Genomic DNA, 14,604 nt, shown 5'->3' on the forward strand with positions numbered 1-14,604 from the left:
GGGGGGAACACCACCCGCGCATGCGTCCGTGGGAGCGTTGCTAGGGCGCGCGTGGTGACGGCGGCACGGCGGGGACACGGCGGGGACCCGCGGGCGGCCGGGGCGCTGGCCCCTGCCCGCTGCTCCCCAGAGCCCTCCGGCTGCCCCGGGGGAGCCTATGGAGAGCGGCCCGCGCAATGCCATAGTGTTCAACGCCTCCAAGGGCGAGAGCTTCACGCCGGCCGGCGGCTACAAGGCCCTGCGGAGGAGGCTGCGCGGCAGCTGGAAGGTGCAGAGGTGAGGGGCGGCTCTCGGGGCGCGGGGAGGCCCCGGCGGGGCTGCGTGGTCCGCGTTGGTACCCGAGAGGCCTTCGGGGATGTGTCTGATGAGCTGAGGGCGCTCTCTCGCCTTGGTTGCGCCCTGTTGCATCTGCTGCCGCTGTGGGATGCTGTGCGTGGTTCTTCGGAGCTGCAGCTCACCTGTGGAGGGGATGGAGTGCGAGGTGTAAGGACGAAACTCCTCGTGCAGATTTGTGTCTGTCTCGATTTGGAGTTTGGGACAGAAAAAGAACAAGGATTTCGTAGGTGGTGCTGTTTATCTGACTGCTGCAAAATGGCACAGCATGGAGCTGTTTGGGAGAGAATATCAGGGCAAGGTTCTTCCCCAGAGGGTGCTGGCACTGCCCAGGCTCCCCAGGGAATGGGCACGGCCCCGAGGCTGCCAGAGCTCCAGGAGCCTTTGGACAGCGCTGCCAGGGATGAACAGGGTGGGATTTTGGGGTGTCTGTGCTGGGCTCCGTGATCCCAGTGAGTGCCTTCCAACTCATCTTGTTCTATGAAATGTGGCCAGACCAAAAAGAAGGAAAAGACAAATTATAAGAAGCTCCTCAGGTGCAAAGTTTAATAGCAGCTGTGACAGCTTGCAGCAGTTCTGGGTCTGCCACAGCGCCTTGTCAGAGGAGTGCTGCTATTTAGCTGGTTGACATTTGTAAGGATTATTTTTGCTCAAGTTGTCAACTTTAAACCCAGATAAAAGGATGCGAAGTGACTGAAGTGATTTGCTTTGTGTTCATTTGGCAGTCCTTTATAAAAAAAATAAAAGGAAAAAGTTGTGGTTCAGGATTATATCCAAGAATTATGCATGTCTTTATTAATCTATTCATAGCTTAAAAGATGAGATCACATCTGAGAGACTTTTCGGGGTGAAATTGTGGATTACAGCAGGACCAAGAGAGAAGTTCAGTGCTGATGAGGTAAGAAGTCAATAATTGTTTTCAAGTTAATTATGTTTTAAAATTTGCTTAAGTAGAAAAGAATAAGACAGAAGACTTTGCTGTAATGCTGCTTTAAATGAATTCATATAAATTGGAATTTGAACTTTTTTCTTATAGGATCAAGTTAAATGCAAGCAGTCAAAATAATTTCTCTCCCCTCATGTCAATATAACTTCATGCAGTTTTGTGTTTAGCTTCTCATGTATGTTTTGTTTTGTTTTTTTCCTGGATCTTTGTTGATTTCTAGTTTTCTGCTCTGAAGAAATTCCTGGAGGATGGTGGGGCCATCCTGGTGATGCTGAGAGAAGGTGGAGAGTCCCGGAATGGCACAAATATTAACTTTTTGTTAGAAGAATATGGGATCATTTTCAATAATGGTAATGGGACTCACGGCTACAACTTAGCCATTTCCATTCCTTTGCTGTAGCTGTTAGTTTGAATTTACTTAAAAAATTCTAGGGAAATTTCTTGATTAAAAAGCCCTTAATTTAAAACATTTTCCACACATTTTAAAGGATTGACTCACTTAATGCACACCCTGAATAAGAAGTGGCACTTTTCTTTAGAAGATCAATAAAATATCCTTCATTAGTTTTGTGCTGCCAATGTGGGAAAAAAACCCTGCAACCCAAGGCAAGTGTGTCTCATTGTATATAAAATATTTGGGGTCTTTGGTGGCTTTCCTAGCCTATGCCTTTTTTTTTACATCAATAGGATTCAATTCATCAAATGTTTGGAAGATGTATTAAAAAATAGAGTTGTAAAAGTTGATACAGGCTGTTTTAACAGGATCACCTTTTTGTCTCTTTTGCTTTGCAGAAGATGGTGATGTGCTTAAATTTTTGTATTTTTATTTGAATTTGCAAACATATTCCTATCCTAAATCTATTCTGTCCAAAAGGAAACAATAATGAAGGCTGATTCCAATTCTTGTGGTAGCCAAATGCCAGCTTTGTGGTGATAGAAGCAAACACCCAGGGAATCCAAGAGCTAAAGTAATTTTTCTTTGCTAAAGCTAACACACTGATCAGCTAAGATGTAAATTTCTTTGCTTTTTTTCTTTTTTCAAGATGCTGTGGTACGAAATGTGTATTACAAGTACCACCACCCAAAGGAAGCACTAATCTCTGATGGAGTTTTGAACAGGTAAATATTTGGAGTATGGGAATCTTCACAGTAAACTCTCACAATCTGGATTGTTTTCAGTAAGGTTTGTTTTTCAATATCTCCTAGGGTATTCAGTGAAGCTGCAAAGAAAACAGTGCTTGAGACAACAGATGAAGATGGAAGGGGCAATGACTCTCAGTAAGTGTTTTCTCTGAGGAAGCTGGTGTGAAAATATGCAGAACACCTCAGAATTGGCAGGTTTTTGATTAGCAGCAGTACACTGTGCTTATGGTGAGCTTTTCTAATGCATTTCTTATGTTCTTATGCTTCTTAGGTTATATGTGCAAAGGAGAATCTGTTTAGTAAAGCTTGATAACTGCTGAAGGAGCAGGAGGGATAGGTTTGGAAGGGAGTTTTCATGACCAGATCTTTTTTGCCTCTAGTCTGTGGGTTTCAGTTTGAGTTCTGTGAATCTGTGCAGCCTGCCTGGTGCACGCAGTTGCTTATGGAATTTCTGTATTTCCTGCAGAGCTCTCACCTTTGTTTATCCTTTTGGAGCCACGCTGAACGTGATGAGGCCAGCAGTGGCAATTCTGTCCACGGGCTCTGTCTGCTTCCCGCTCAACAGGCCTGTCCTGGCTTTCTATCAGCATGAGGTATGAGCTGCCTGGGCCCTCCCTGCATTCCCCCTGCCCCACACAGGAATTGGGAGTGCATCTTTTAGGGATACTTACAAACCCACCTCAGTTTTTGATGCATCTGCAAACTCCAGATGAGCCCAGTGACTCCTGACTTTGTGGTCAACTTCATTCCATGGAGTTCAGAGGAGAATTAATGATATGGTCAGCAAAGATTACATATTTTTTGGTTGACTTGTGGATGTCTTCAGTTCTTTAAAGTTTTGGGGGTTTTTCCACTGTTTTAGTAATAATTTATTAAATAAGATTATCCTTAGCTCTGCAAGTACAGCATATTGAATTAAAATGAACCTCTCACCTTGGAACCAGTAGATTGTTCATATGTTGTCTTACTCACCCAGCCTTGTTAATTTATAAAAATAAATTCAGAAATGTAGTAGTAAAGAGTTACAAGCACAGGATTGATATTCTAAATGAATGTGAACAAGTTAACACAGTTTTTTACTATGTAGACAAGTAATGCAATGCAATAACAATTTCCTCTAAAACTGTGATTTGGAAGGATTTTTTGCTATATTGTATTCTTTGTTGGTAGAGTAAAGGTGGAAAGATGGCAGCACTGGGATCTTCCCACATGTTCAATGACCAATATTTAGATAAAGAAGAAAATGGTAAGATCATGGTAAGTTGGAGTATTTTGTGAGTTGTCCTTGTTTTTCTTTAAAAACATCCTGTTAGATCTTCACAACATTTGCAAAGCACTCCAGGCTCAGCTTCATTTTAGAGCAAGACAACTATGAAATTGATTCAGTATGAGGCTTCTAAGCCAATACTAAGAGATATTCTTTGATTTATTAACTTATTTTTAATCTTTTCCATGTTATGTTATTTAATACGAATATTTCAGCATAGTATGAGATTACTTGGATCCTTCTGAAAATAATTGAGCTTTGTCCTTCCCCAGGATGTGCTTTTCCAGTGGCTCACAACATCAGACATCCACTTAAACCTGAAGCATATGGAGGACCCCGAGGTAAGAGAGCTCCATCACAAGGAGGTACAGAGCAGTGGGGTGTGGCAGCACTGGTCTTGGCACACCTTGTGTTTGGCACAGAGGGTTTAACAGCAAGATGTGTGCTGCTGTTGTTGCAGAACCTTTATTCATGGCCTAGGATTGAGCAGACAGATGGCTCAGGTGTAAAAATTAATGGTACCACTCTGCCTCAGGTTGCTATTCATTATCAGATAAAATTGGTGAAAGTCTCTTTCCAGTTTGCCTGTGTTTCTGAGATGGACTGCTCCAGTGTAATGAGTTTGCACTTCACTCTGAGCCCTCAGACAAGGGGAATGTGCAGGAGGGAAAGGCAGATTTTCTGTATGTGAGCGGGGATCAACCTGTATGTCAGTTTTAGTTGTATATAAATGCTGTTTTTATTTGCAAATATCTTTATGTGATTAAGTTGTATACTCTGTGTGCATAAAAGAACAACAGTTTGCACAGTTGATTAGTAAGCTGGCTGTTTTCATTTTAAAGAATTAACAGAAATCAAAACAAAACATCTGTGTGTTGGGGAGCTTTACAGCTGAGTTGACACAGTTACTGGACTAGTGAGAGGCACTGCAAAGGGCCATACCTGGTAAAGAGTGAAATAATTACTTCTAAGTGAGATTTTAGGTGAGATATAAAATAGAAAGAGGCTGTGGGAATGGGTTGGCTATTTCAAGTGACAGGGGTGTGTATCTGTGTGTCCAGATTTCAGACTACACCGTGCTCCCAGACACGGCCGCGCTCTCCGAGCAGCTGCGAGTCTGCCTGCAGGAAGGAGATGAGAACCCAAGAGACTTCACAAAGCTGTTTGATACATCCCTTTATCAGCTGGACACATCTGGCCTCCCTTCAGTTATCAAGTCAGCAGCTGTAATTTTCTTATTATTTATTTATTCCATTCGGTGTTCTGCATTTTCTGTTTGTTCTTAACTGTGTCTCCTTATGAGCAGGAAGGACTGAACTGTAGGCAGCATTTTGAAAGTGGATGTACCAGAAGATAGATTTGTACAGTGTGGCTATTATGTTTTCTCTTGCTTGTCTTAGATGTAGTTTCTGGCTACCTTTTCTCTTTTTTTTTTCTGACTACATGAAATTCATTGATCTGATATTTTGAGAACTGTCTGCAGTGAAGTTGGGCACTTTCTGGAGTCATAACTAAGGGCTGCTCATTTTTTAATTACCTAGCATTTACTGAAAGCTGCATTTCAGTCACCTTGGCATCTCCCAGTGATTGTGTTTTGAGGTTTATCAGCTGCTCACTTTTACCAGTTTGTGTCACTCTCAGCTTTGTCCATCCTACCTCCCCTGTTACCCAGAGCATGTCTGAACACATTGCACAGTGGCAGCTTTACGGAGATTCCGTGAAACTCCACTCTGCTGGGGACACTCTTTCTTCTCACTCTGTATTTCTTATATTTTCACTAGTTGTGAATTCACAGGAGGATCTTCCTTCTGACCCCATAACAAATGTTTTTTTAAAAAATAACTTTTGGTTATTGACTTCCTTACAAACTTCTCTGAAATCCCAGTTCTGCTAGTGATGTGCTGGATCACTTTTTCTCCATCCACATTCATCCTGCTAAAAGTAGATAGTAGAATTAAGCTGTGGGTTTTTTTATCATCTTGTATGTCCACCTATCATTATCTTCCTCTGTCACAACTTTAATTTTCTCACTGTAGAAGTTATTTATTACTGATCTGTAGTTCAATGAGGTCCTTATAAAATGGACATCCCTTTTTGTTTGTTCTATTACAGTGCAAAATTTTGATGCTGGTGTGTTCACAAAAAATCCGTCTCTATAGCCTGCCAGTAGAAATAGATGTGATATAATTTTTTCCCTCATACTTTGCATTTTCCTGTGCTGCAGAGCTTATGAAGAACTGAATGTGCAACATGAACCCCTCCAACTCATTCAGCCTGAATTTGAGACTCCACTACCTGTCCTCCAGCCAGCTGTGAGTAATTTTCTTGCTTGTTCAGTACAGGGAGAACCCTTCTCCATGAAGGCTGGGCTTGATAATCTTGGATGTCTGTTCCAACCTTAATGAGTCTCTTATTTAATTCAAACCTCTGTGTGTCATTTCCATAGTTCTGTAAAAGAAGTAGTGAAAAATGCTGTAGTAATAATTAATCACTTGGGAGTTGACTACACTGTGGGGGCCATCTTTTAGGAAAGAGCACTTGATTACACTTCTAATTTATTAAAAGAGCTTCAAAATGTAGTCTGTGGTACCAGAACAGAATCCTTGAAATATAAGCCTTGATTGAGTAGCTGCTCCCAGTCCTGCGAGGTGCTGGATCCACTTTCCCTGTGGAGGCAGGATGTGGTGTTCCAGAAAGCAGTGGTGGTGTAAGTGCTGCTGCCAGGGAGGGGCCAGTCTGTCCTGCTCTGCCTCCACCTCCCACATCCTCAGGGGAAGCAGAAAGTGGAGCATTGGTCTTTTACAGCAGGAGCTGATCAAACTTCTACCAGCTGTGTTTGGGCTGACAGCAGCAACACAAGCTGTGGGGTGTCAAACTCATTTCAGAGGGCAGGAATCTCTGAGTATCTGAATTTCATCATCATTGTTCCATCCTTCTTTACCCTGGCCCCTGAGAAAGCATTACTGGGATCCTTTAGAGCTGCAGGAGTGCAACTGAAAGTGGTGTCTCATTCACTGCCTTTTACAAACCCAAGCCAACTTGTGACATAAACGATGCCTGCATGAGACAGAAATTACTGTGACCAGAACTGATTTCAGTATATTTTCAGGGTGAGCTGTTAGGGCAAATTTAGTTCCTCAGCTCTCAGCCATCACCTGGGTCTCATGGAGCAAAGCTGAAACTGCAAATACAAATGTCTAGTTGTGATGGTGGGTGATAATTCTGGCATACATGTGTCTAAACTCTTTTTGAATATTCAGTTATTTTTACAACATAAAAATGGAATTTTCAAATGGTACCCCTTTGTTTGGTGGCTTTGGAATTGCTTTTGACTTTTTAAAGGTTGTCTTAAGTCCAGTATAAGTTCAAAACTGTTGTCTTAGTGATCTGTAAAGTGTGACAAAAATATTTGGCAATCAACCATGCTGCTTTTTCTCTTCAAGGTTTTTCCACCTGCTTTCAGAGAATTGCCTCCTCCTGCTCTGGAACTGTTTGACTTGGATGAAATCTTTTCCTCTGAGAAAGCACGTCTCGCAGAGATCACAAACAAATGTAAGTAGAGCAGACTGCTTACACATTTATATAAAAAGTCCAATTTTTTAGAGGAAAATAGTTATATTTCATTTTAAATTATGGATCTTATTTGGAAAATCTACTGCTCTTACCCTGATCTAAGAAACTTTGACAATTGATAGCATGAGTTTATGTACCAAGACATTATATTTTGTCTGTTACATGACATTTTATCATGCTTCCTGCTGTTTCCTATATTGTGCATAAATATCTTTGTGCAGCCTTGCTGGTGAATTTCCCACCTTTTTTATGCTTTGAAGTTAGAATGTTAAGATTATTCCAAACACCTAAAGATGAGCAGGTGCTGGCTGCAGGGATACATCATGGCCAGTCCACTGAGCTTGGTTATGGGGCTGAACCCCCCAGGATGGCAGTGGAGATTCAGGGCAGGTTTTTGGGCAGCTGCTCCAGGTGTGTGTGGGACTCACCTGCCTTCTCCCCTGGCTGCTGCTGCAGGCACTGACGATGACCTGGAGTTCTACGTGCGGAAATGCGGCGATATCCTGGGGGTGACCAGCGGGCTCCCAAAGGACAAGCAAGATGCCAAATATATCCTGGAGCACATCTTCTTCCAAGTGGTTGAGTTTAAGAAACTGAATCAGGTATTTTTAATAACAATTACAAGTGAGTAGTTGGTAGTAGCAGCAGTGAGGGTGGTGTGTCATTGTAGCTGCTGGATTTATCACAGGCAAGAGGTGAGGTAAGACATTAGCTGTGCAATAAGTGAGACCAGTGAAGAGTATTTATGACTGTTAATCTCCATAAAACATGTAGTGCTCAATTTATGAAGTCTCTCATTTATTTTAATTGGGGGATTAGTACATACAAGTTTGTAATTGCAGCTAAATCCAGTTCATTACTGATGGCAGAGTGAGAGCAGGGAGTCCTCAGGAGTGTTCATGGCTCTGGCCAGTGCTGCAGCGCAGAGGTGGCACCAGCATTGTTCCTCAGGAGCTGCACTGAAGTACAGCTGTGCTGAAAGAGTTCTTCATAGCAGATTTCATGCTTCAAAGTGTGTTTGGAGCCTGTTGGCAGAGCAGCAGTTTGTGCTAACAAGAATTGCCTGTTTCACATGTGAACTAGTTAAGCCAAAAATACTACAGTTAAAACTTCATTTTTCTTTTCTTTTCTTCCTCTTCCCTCACTTAAGGAACACGATACTGACCCAAGCGAAGCTGGATTCCAGAATGGTACCTGAGACCTGGCTTTTCCTGGTTTGAGATAGACCTTGTAGGGAAAATACATTTTTCCATTTTTAAAGCCTCTCTTTTCAGTGTATTGGTTGGGACTGTCTCAGTAGTTCACTGGATGCTTGGCTCATTTATGTATGGTAGATCTGATAATTAATGCCTTCTGGGGAACTGCTTGTATTTCACAAGCACTTTCCAAAGAATTTCTTATTTTTCTACTTCTTTATTGAAACTGTAATTTTTTTAATATATTAAAAAAATAATATACCAAGAAAATGTGTTTTGGGTCTTTCTTTCTGGCTCCACCATTTATTTCCTTGTAGCTGAGTCTTAGTGTTGGTTCTCCTGGTGTACATGAAATCCTTAATTGCACTGTGAGAAGCGTTGTTATTTTGGTTTGTGAACTAAGGACAAAAAAATAGAGCCATAATTTTAACGGGAGCTGCTGAAAATAAATTTATCACCCTGAGGCTGCCTCCTTTTGTCTCTCTGCCAAAGAGAACTAAGGAGAGGTGAGTTTGCTACTGTAGAAAGAAAATATTTCTTCCAAGGGATGGGAGGATTTGAAATTAAGCAGTAAAGACATTGTTGCAGATTGCTGCCTCATATCAGGCTGGAACTACCAAATTTTAAAAAGAGAGGACAGCACATGGATGAAACCTTAAGATTTAATGGTTCATTAATAAGAAACTGTGATACCACACAGAAATTCAGGAATATTTTTACTTCCAGTTATTTGATATCTAGCCCACTCCCTGAGGTAGTGACTTCAGTAATGCACAGAAGTGGAAATTCAGGTTAAATTCATTGACTCTGAAATGTTGAAGCTCAATGCACAGCAAAAATAGAGCCAAGGAGATCAGTGATGAGAAGAAAAGATCTGTCAACATCAGCAACACCACACCCCTATTGCAAGGACTGAGTTTTTATATTAACATGCTGAGATTGCATTATGAAGCCTTTTTCAGCTGTCAGTCTGACCCTCAAATTGTTAAATTCTTCCTCCACTCTAGCCTTCCATGACTTCTGTGCTTTACTTTGTTCTGCTGGAGTTTTTAAAATCAGAAGCTGCTTTTTGTAAAAAATCTGTTCATCTTTTTATCCCCCCCCAATATCTTTTTATTTTACATTTCTTCATGCATAACATAACACCTTGGCACAAGTTTTTCTAAAGGAGATGCCCCAGAGCCCCTGCAAAGATCCTGCCAAGTTGAGATGTGCCAATATAACATTAGCAGAAGTGGTTGTATCTCTTCCTCCACTGCAGCCTTTCCATTTTCACAGCAGCATGTTGGAAATTTTTCATTTCTTCCTCTGTTTTTCTTTTAAGGCCATGGTTGTGTTTGTCACCCAGAGCACTTTGTACATTCCAGTACAGATTTACACAACAAGCTTAATCTCTTCTCCTGTGCAGTATCAATACTGATCAGTCAGCCAGCACAGGCTGCAGCTGAACCAACCCCCTGAGTGATCCTCTTGCTAATTATAGCTGTGGTTCGTACTCTTCTGGGGTGTTTATACTTCAAACTGTAAATAACTTTCTGTTTCCCAGCCCTGTTTTGGAGTTGTTTTGTCACCTGTTCTGATGTTGTAACACGGTTTAGAAAAAAGCCAGGGGAGAGAAGCAGCTCCCTGGTTTTCTGGGTGTCTCTGAGGCCTCTCTGACAGCTGAAGAACAGATTTTTTCACTGGATTTTTTTTTTTTTTTTTTTTTAACTAGTGTAGAATACATGTAGCTCTCATCTCTCTCTCAAAGCTGTCCCTTTGCCCTCTGGAAGTATTAAACTTACTTTGTAACCAGGAACGCTTTAGTCATGGGAGTGTGATACATGTGAAATGTATGGCTGACTGGCAGAATTTCCAAGGAGTACAAGTAGGTGAGTGCTTTCAGGAGTCGAGGCCAGGGCCAGGTTAGGCACACAGCTAGCGAGGGAGTTTATACATTAATGAATTACTGCTGTGGTTCACAAAACTTGGTTACAAGCAGCTCTTGCTGCTTTCCCTTTTTGTCTGTGTCCTCTCACACAACCTGAGCCATTAATCTGCCCCTAAAAGAAGAAGGGGACAGTACATTGGTCATTCAGCAAACCATAAAAGTCCTGAAAAGTGTTTTTAACATGTCCTCCTCCCTTTCTTTGCTGTAAAGACAGACAGGAGAGGAAAATCAGGATTGTGTGAGTGGGGTGAGATCTTAGAGAAGAGCATGAAAATCAAATGGGTGGGTGCGATGGTCTGGGCTCTTTTCCTTCCCTCGGAGCAGGGGCTGGCCGTGACAGAGGAGATCTTCCCTGCGCAGTGGCAGGCGCTGGATTCCCGCGGCGGGGCCGAGCAGTGACACCCGCACGGTGCCAGGCCGGGGTGCTGCTCCCTGCTGCCAGGCTGTGCCGGGACACCCCGCACGGGGCCAGGCTGTGCCGGGACACCCCGCACGGGGCCAGGCTGTGCCGGGACACCCCGCACGGGGCCAGGCTGTGCCGGGACACCCCGCACGGGGCCAGGCTGTGCTGGGACACCCCGCACGGGGCCAGCCCGGGTGCCGCTCCCCGCTGCCAGGCTGTGCTTTCCCGCTGCGCCAGGAGAGGGATCCGCGGCCCCGGGCGCGCCTCCACCCGCGCTCCCGGCGGGCAGCGCCGGCCCCGCAGCCATGGCCCCGCGGCTGCAGCCGCGTCCCGGTACCCCTTCCACGCCGGGACCCGCCCCGGCCCCGCTGCCAGGTAACGGGGGCGGGCGGGGGGCGCCGGGGCACCGCCACCTCGGAGGACCCTGCCGCGGGCCGTGCCGGAGGCGGCTGCGCCCTGTGAGGTGGTACCGGAGGCCGGCCCTGGGTGTTCAGGGGGCTCAGCATCAGGCCGGGAGGGCAGCGAGAGTCAGAGACCACCACCAGAGAGACATATCTTTATTGTGCTAATACAAAAGAGAAGGATAGGAGAGGAGGCAGCAAAGATGCGGCTCTCGGGGGTACCATCATCAGCCCCCCCACCAGTGCCTGGGTCACCCCAGGTGGGCAGATTAACTTGTCACCAGCTGCTGCCGTCACCACTCAAGCCACTGGCTCCATCTTCTGTGCTGCAGTGTGGATCCCTGCTCCTCGCAGGAGGGGCAGGAACGCAGCAGCTCCAGCCTGAGCTGGGGCAGCAGCATCACAGAGCCTGGTGCAGAAACACAGGGACAGCATCACAGAGCCTGGTGCAGAAACACAGGGACAGCATCACAGAGCCTGGTGCAGAAACACAGGGACAGCATCAGGGTCACTCGGCTGGGCCTCCTGGGTGGCAGACCTGTGGATCAGCATGGGGTGCTTCTTGAAGGCACCAGGCCAAGCCAGAGGAACCACCACAGGGGTCTCCAGGGATGATGTGTCTGGTTTGGAGCATCCCAGTAAGCAGAACTCCTCAGTGCTCACATCAAGGGACATGCTGGTATCCATAAAGGATTTTATTGCTGAGATGTCCCACCTGGGTGCTGACACGGAGCTGTCTCCTAGGAGCTCAGAGCTCTTGAAGGGCAGGGTCTCCAGCAGTTTGAAGTGCTTGTCTTTCTTGCAAGGTGTCGAGGTGTTCTGTGATGCCACATTCCCCAGGCAGCCATCTCTGCTAGGGTGCTCACAGGGCAAACCAGAGAGCTCAAGGGTGGCCTGGCCACGGTGGGCCTTGCAGAAGCAGACAAGACTGAGGTCAGAGACGCCCTGGGTCAGGCTGTGCAGCTCAGTCTTCACACAGCTGCTCAGAGACTCTGCCTGCTTGACAACACACAGAGAGCTGCCGCTTGCTGTGCTGTCCAAGTCCACGGGAAGCTCCCAAGTGTCAGGTCTGGAAGCACTGCTAGCATCCATGTAATAACTCACAACAGGAGAAGAATGGCTATGGCTGGAGGAGCTGGCCAAGAACCCCTTTTCTAGGATTTCCTTTCTGGTCAGAATGCTGGTGCTGTGCCTCTGGGTGGACATCATGGTGCAGAATCCAACAGCTCCCTGGCTTATAAAGAGAGACCAGGATAACCCTGTCAGGATAAACCTGTTCACCAATGGATTACAGACTTACAGTAGTGTGACCACTCTTGGGAAAATCCTGTCTCAGCCTTGCAAGGGGCTGAGCAGGATCCAGGACACATAGGAGGGAACCCAGCCTGTCTTTTACAGTAGAACAGTTCCACCACAACCTGTTAGTTGCTCAGAGGCCATCATGGAGTCTCCCTGAAGTTGTATTTATTTTACCTCAGCCTGTATATCACTACTCTTAGCTTTGTACAGGGGATAAGGGCATTTTATCCTCACTCCTAAAGTCAGAGGGCCTCTAACCTCAGCTAGAATTGAGTTCCTTTGCAAAGGAGGCACAAAAACCAGGCTCTAGCTAAGATGGGAGAGGTTGAAGGGCACCTCTCCTTACTTTTAGCCTCATATATTGGATAACCCTCACTATTAACTCCTTCCTGAGGGACTAGGGTAGGCTAGGGAAGGGCCAAACCCATCTTTGCTCTAAATGCATGTTAAACAATAATAAATATCTCCTGGATTTACAATTACTGTAAAAAGGAAGTGTTCCTTAAAAAGACTACAGCCCTCTTCTCTTAGCATATTAAAAAATAAAGGAATAAGAAAATAAATACTTCTACTCACCTTCAGCTCCTTCCTGTAAAGACCCCTTGATATTCTTGACTCTTTACTGTTAGTGTTACTTACAGCAGTTTTATAGTTCTGGTAATCAATTAACAGGCTGATTTCCTAATTAAGGTAGTTTGGGAGAGGGAGGGGCTTCTGCTTGCCTCTTTTTAAGCACAGGGGCACAGTAAGTAGGCCATGGTTGACTGATAGATGTACTCTCTGGTCTGTAAGGTCTGGGTTGTTTCTCCTGTCAGTGTAGAAGTGTCAGTCCTTAGTAAGGTGACACTTTATTTTAAATCTTGCCTTGTTTTTTGTGAGCTGTTGGTTAGGAATATTCACATGTACAGATCATCCATTGATGATAAAGAGATGTATGTTGGAATATTTAGGCAGCGCTCTCAGGCACAGGGCTGCATTGTTGTGGCTGTCCTGGGCAAGGCCAGGAGTTGGGCTTTGATGATCTTTGGGGGTCCCTTCCAGCCTGGAATATTCTGTGATTGTGTAACATGTGTGATGTTACTACCCTGTGTAGGGGCTGCTGCAGCTAGGGGGGGTCCCAGGCCAGTGTAGGGGTGAATGTAGGGAGCCCTGAGGGTGGAAATGGGGGGTCCTGGGTCAAGGGGATGAATAGTTTCAGGTGGGTGTGAGGGTCCTGAGAGTCCCAGGTCCATGTGGAGGTGGATGCAGAGGTGCTGAGGATGGGAATGAGTAGCTATGGGTCAGTGCAGGTGGGTGAAGCAGTGTTCTGGGTCAGTGGGGTGGATCCCAGTGGTCTGGGAGATCCCGGGGTCAGTGCAGGGCTGGATGAGGAGGGTACCAGGGGCCCCAGGTCGGTGTAGGGGTGGATGAGGAGGTTCAAGGCAGGGACTCGGATCAATGCAGGGCTGGAGGCGGTGGGTCTTGGATCACTGTGGGGATGGATGTGGGGGGGTCTCGAATAAGGTGCTGTGTTGGATGTGGGGAGTCTCGGCAGTCCTGGGTTGATGCAGGGCTGGATGCAGTGTCCCAGGGTGGATACGGGTGTCCTGGGGGGGTGTAGCGATGGGTGTGGGTGTCCTAAGGTGGATGTAAGGCTGAATGTGGGTGTGCAGGGATGGATGCAGGAGTCTGGGGTGGGTGTAGGGATGGATGCAGGTGTCCCGGGTGGATGCAGGGGTGGATACAGTTGTCCTGTCTGGATGTGGGTGTCACGGGTGTCCTAGGGTGGGTGCAGGGCTGGATGCGGGTGTCCCAGGGTGAGTGATCCCAGCTGAATGCGGGTGTCCCGGGTGGATGTAGGTGTCCCGGGTGGGTGTCCAGGATGGGTGTCCCAGATGGGTGTCCCGGGTGGGTGCAGGGCTGGATGCAGGTGTCCCGGGTGGGTGTCCCAGGTGGGTGTCCCGGGTGGGTGCAGGGCTGGATGCAGGTGTCCCGGGTGGGTGTCCCGGGTGGGTGTCCCGGGTGGGTGTCCCGGGTGGGTGTCCCGGGTGGATGCGGGTGTCCCGGGCGGGTGTCCCGGGTGGATGCGGGTGTCCCGGGTGGATGTCCCGGGTGCGTGTCCCGAGTGGGTGCC

At 46.2% G+C, this 14,604-nt stretch overlaps 2 protein-coding genes across 2 annotated transcripts; one reads left to right on the forward strand and one right to left on the reverse strand.

Moving 5' to 3' along the window:
• Positions 1 to 17: 17 nt before the first annotated feature.
• On the forward strand, positions 18 to 8,727 carry IFT52 (intraflagellar transport 52). The gene is made up of 13 exons (XM_063404657.1): positions 18 to 276; positions 1,144 to 1,231; positions 1,500 to 1,629; positions 2,323 to 2,398; positions 2,486 to 2,557; positions 2,889 to 3,015; positions 3,593 to 3,679; positions 3,962 to 4,030; positions 4,751 to 4,905; positions 5,914 to 6,001; positions 7,133 to 7,241; positions 7,719 to 7,864; positions 8,413 to 8,727. The coding sequence occupies exons 1-13, from the start codon at positions 158 to 160 to the stop codon at positions 8,458 to 8,460; spliced, it is 1,314 nt and encodes a 437-aa protein (XP_063260727.1). The 5' UTR covers positions 18 to 157; the 3' UTR covers positions 8,461 to 8,727.
• A 2,818-nt stretch (positions 8,728 to 11,545) lies between these two features.
• Positions 11,546 to 14,150, reverse strand: LOC134553029 (uncharacterized). Its single transcript, XM_063402253.1, has one exon. The coding sequence runs from the start codon at positions 12,399 to 12,401 to the stop codon at positions 11,661 to 11,663; it is 741 nt and encodes a 246-aa protein (XP_063258323.1). The 5' UTR covers positions 12,402 to 14,150; the 3' UTR covers positions 11,546 to 11,660.
• Between the last annotated feature and the right edge of the window lie 454 nt (positions 14,151 to 14,604).

This window comes from Prinia subflava, chromosome 8 (genome assembly GCF_021018805.1).
Source record: "Prinia subflava isolate CZ2003 ecotype Zambia chromosome 8, Cam_Psub_1.2, whole genome shotgun sequence".
Lineage (NCBI taxonomy): Eukaryota > Metazoa > Chordata > Aves > Passeriformes > Cisticolidae > Prinia > Prinia subflava.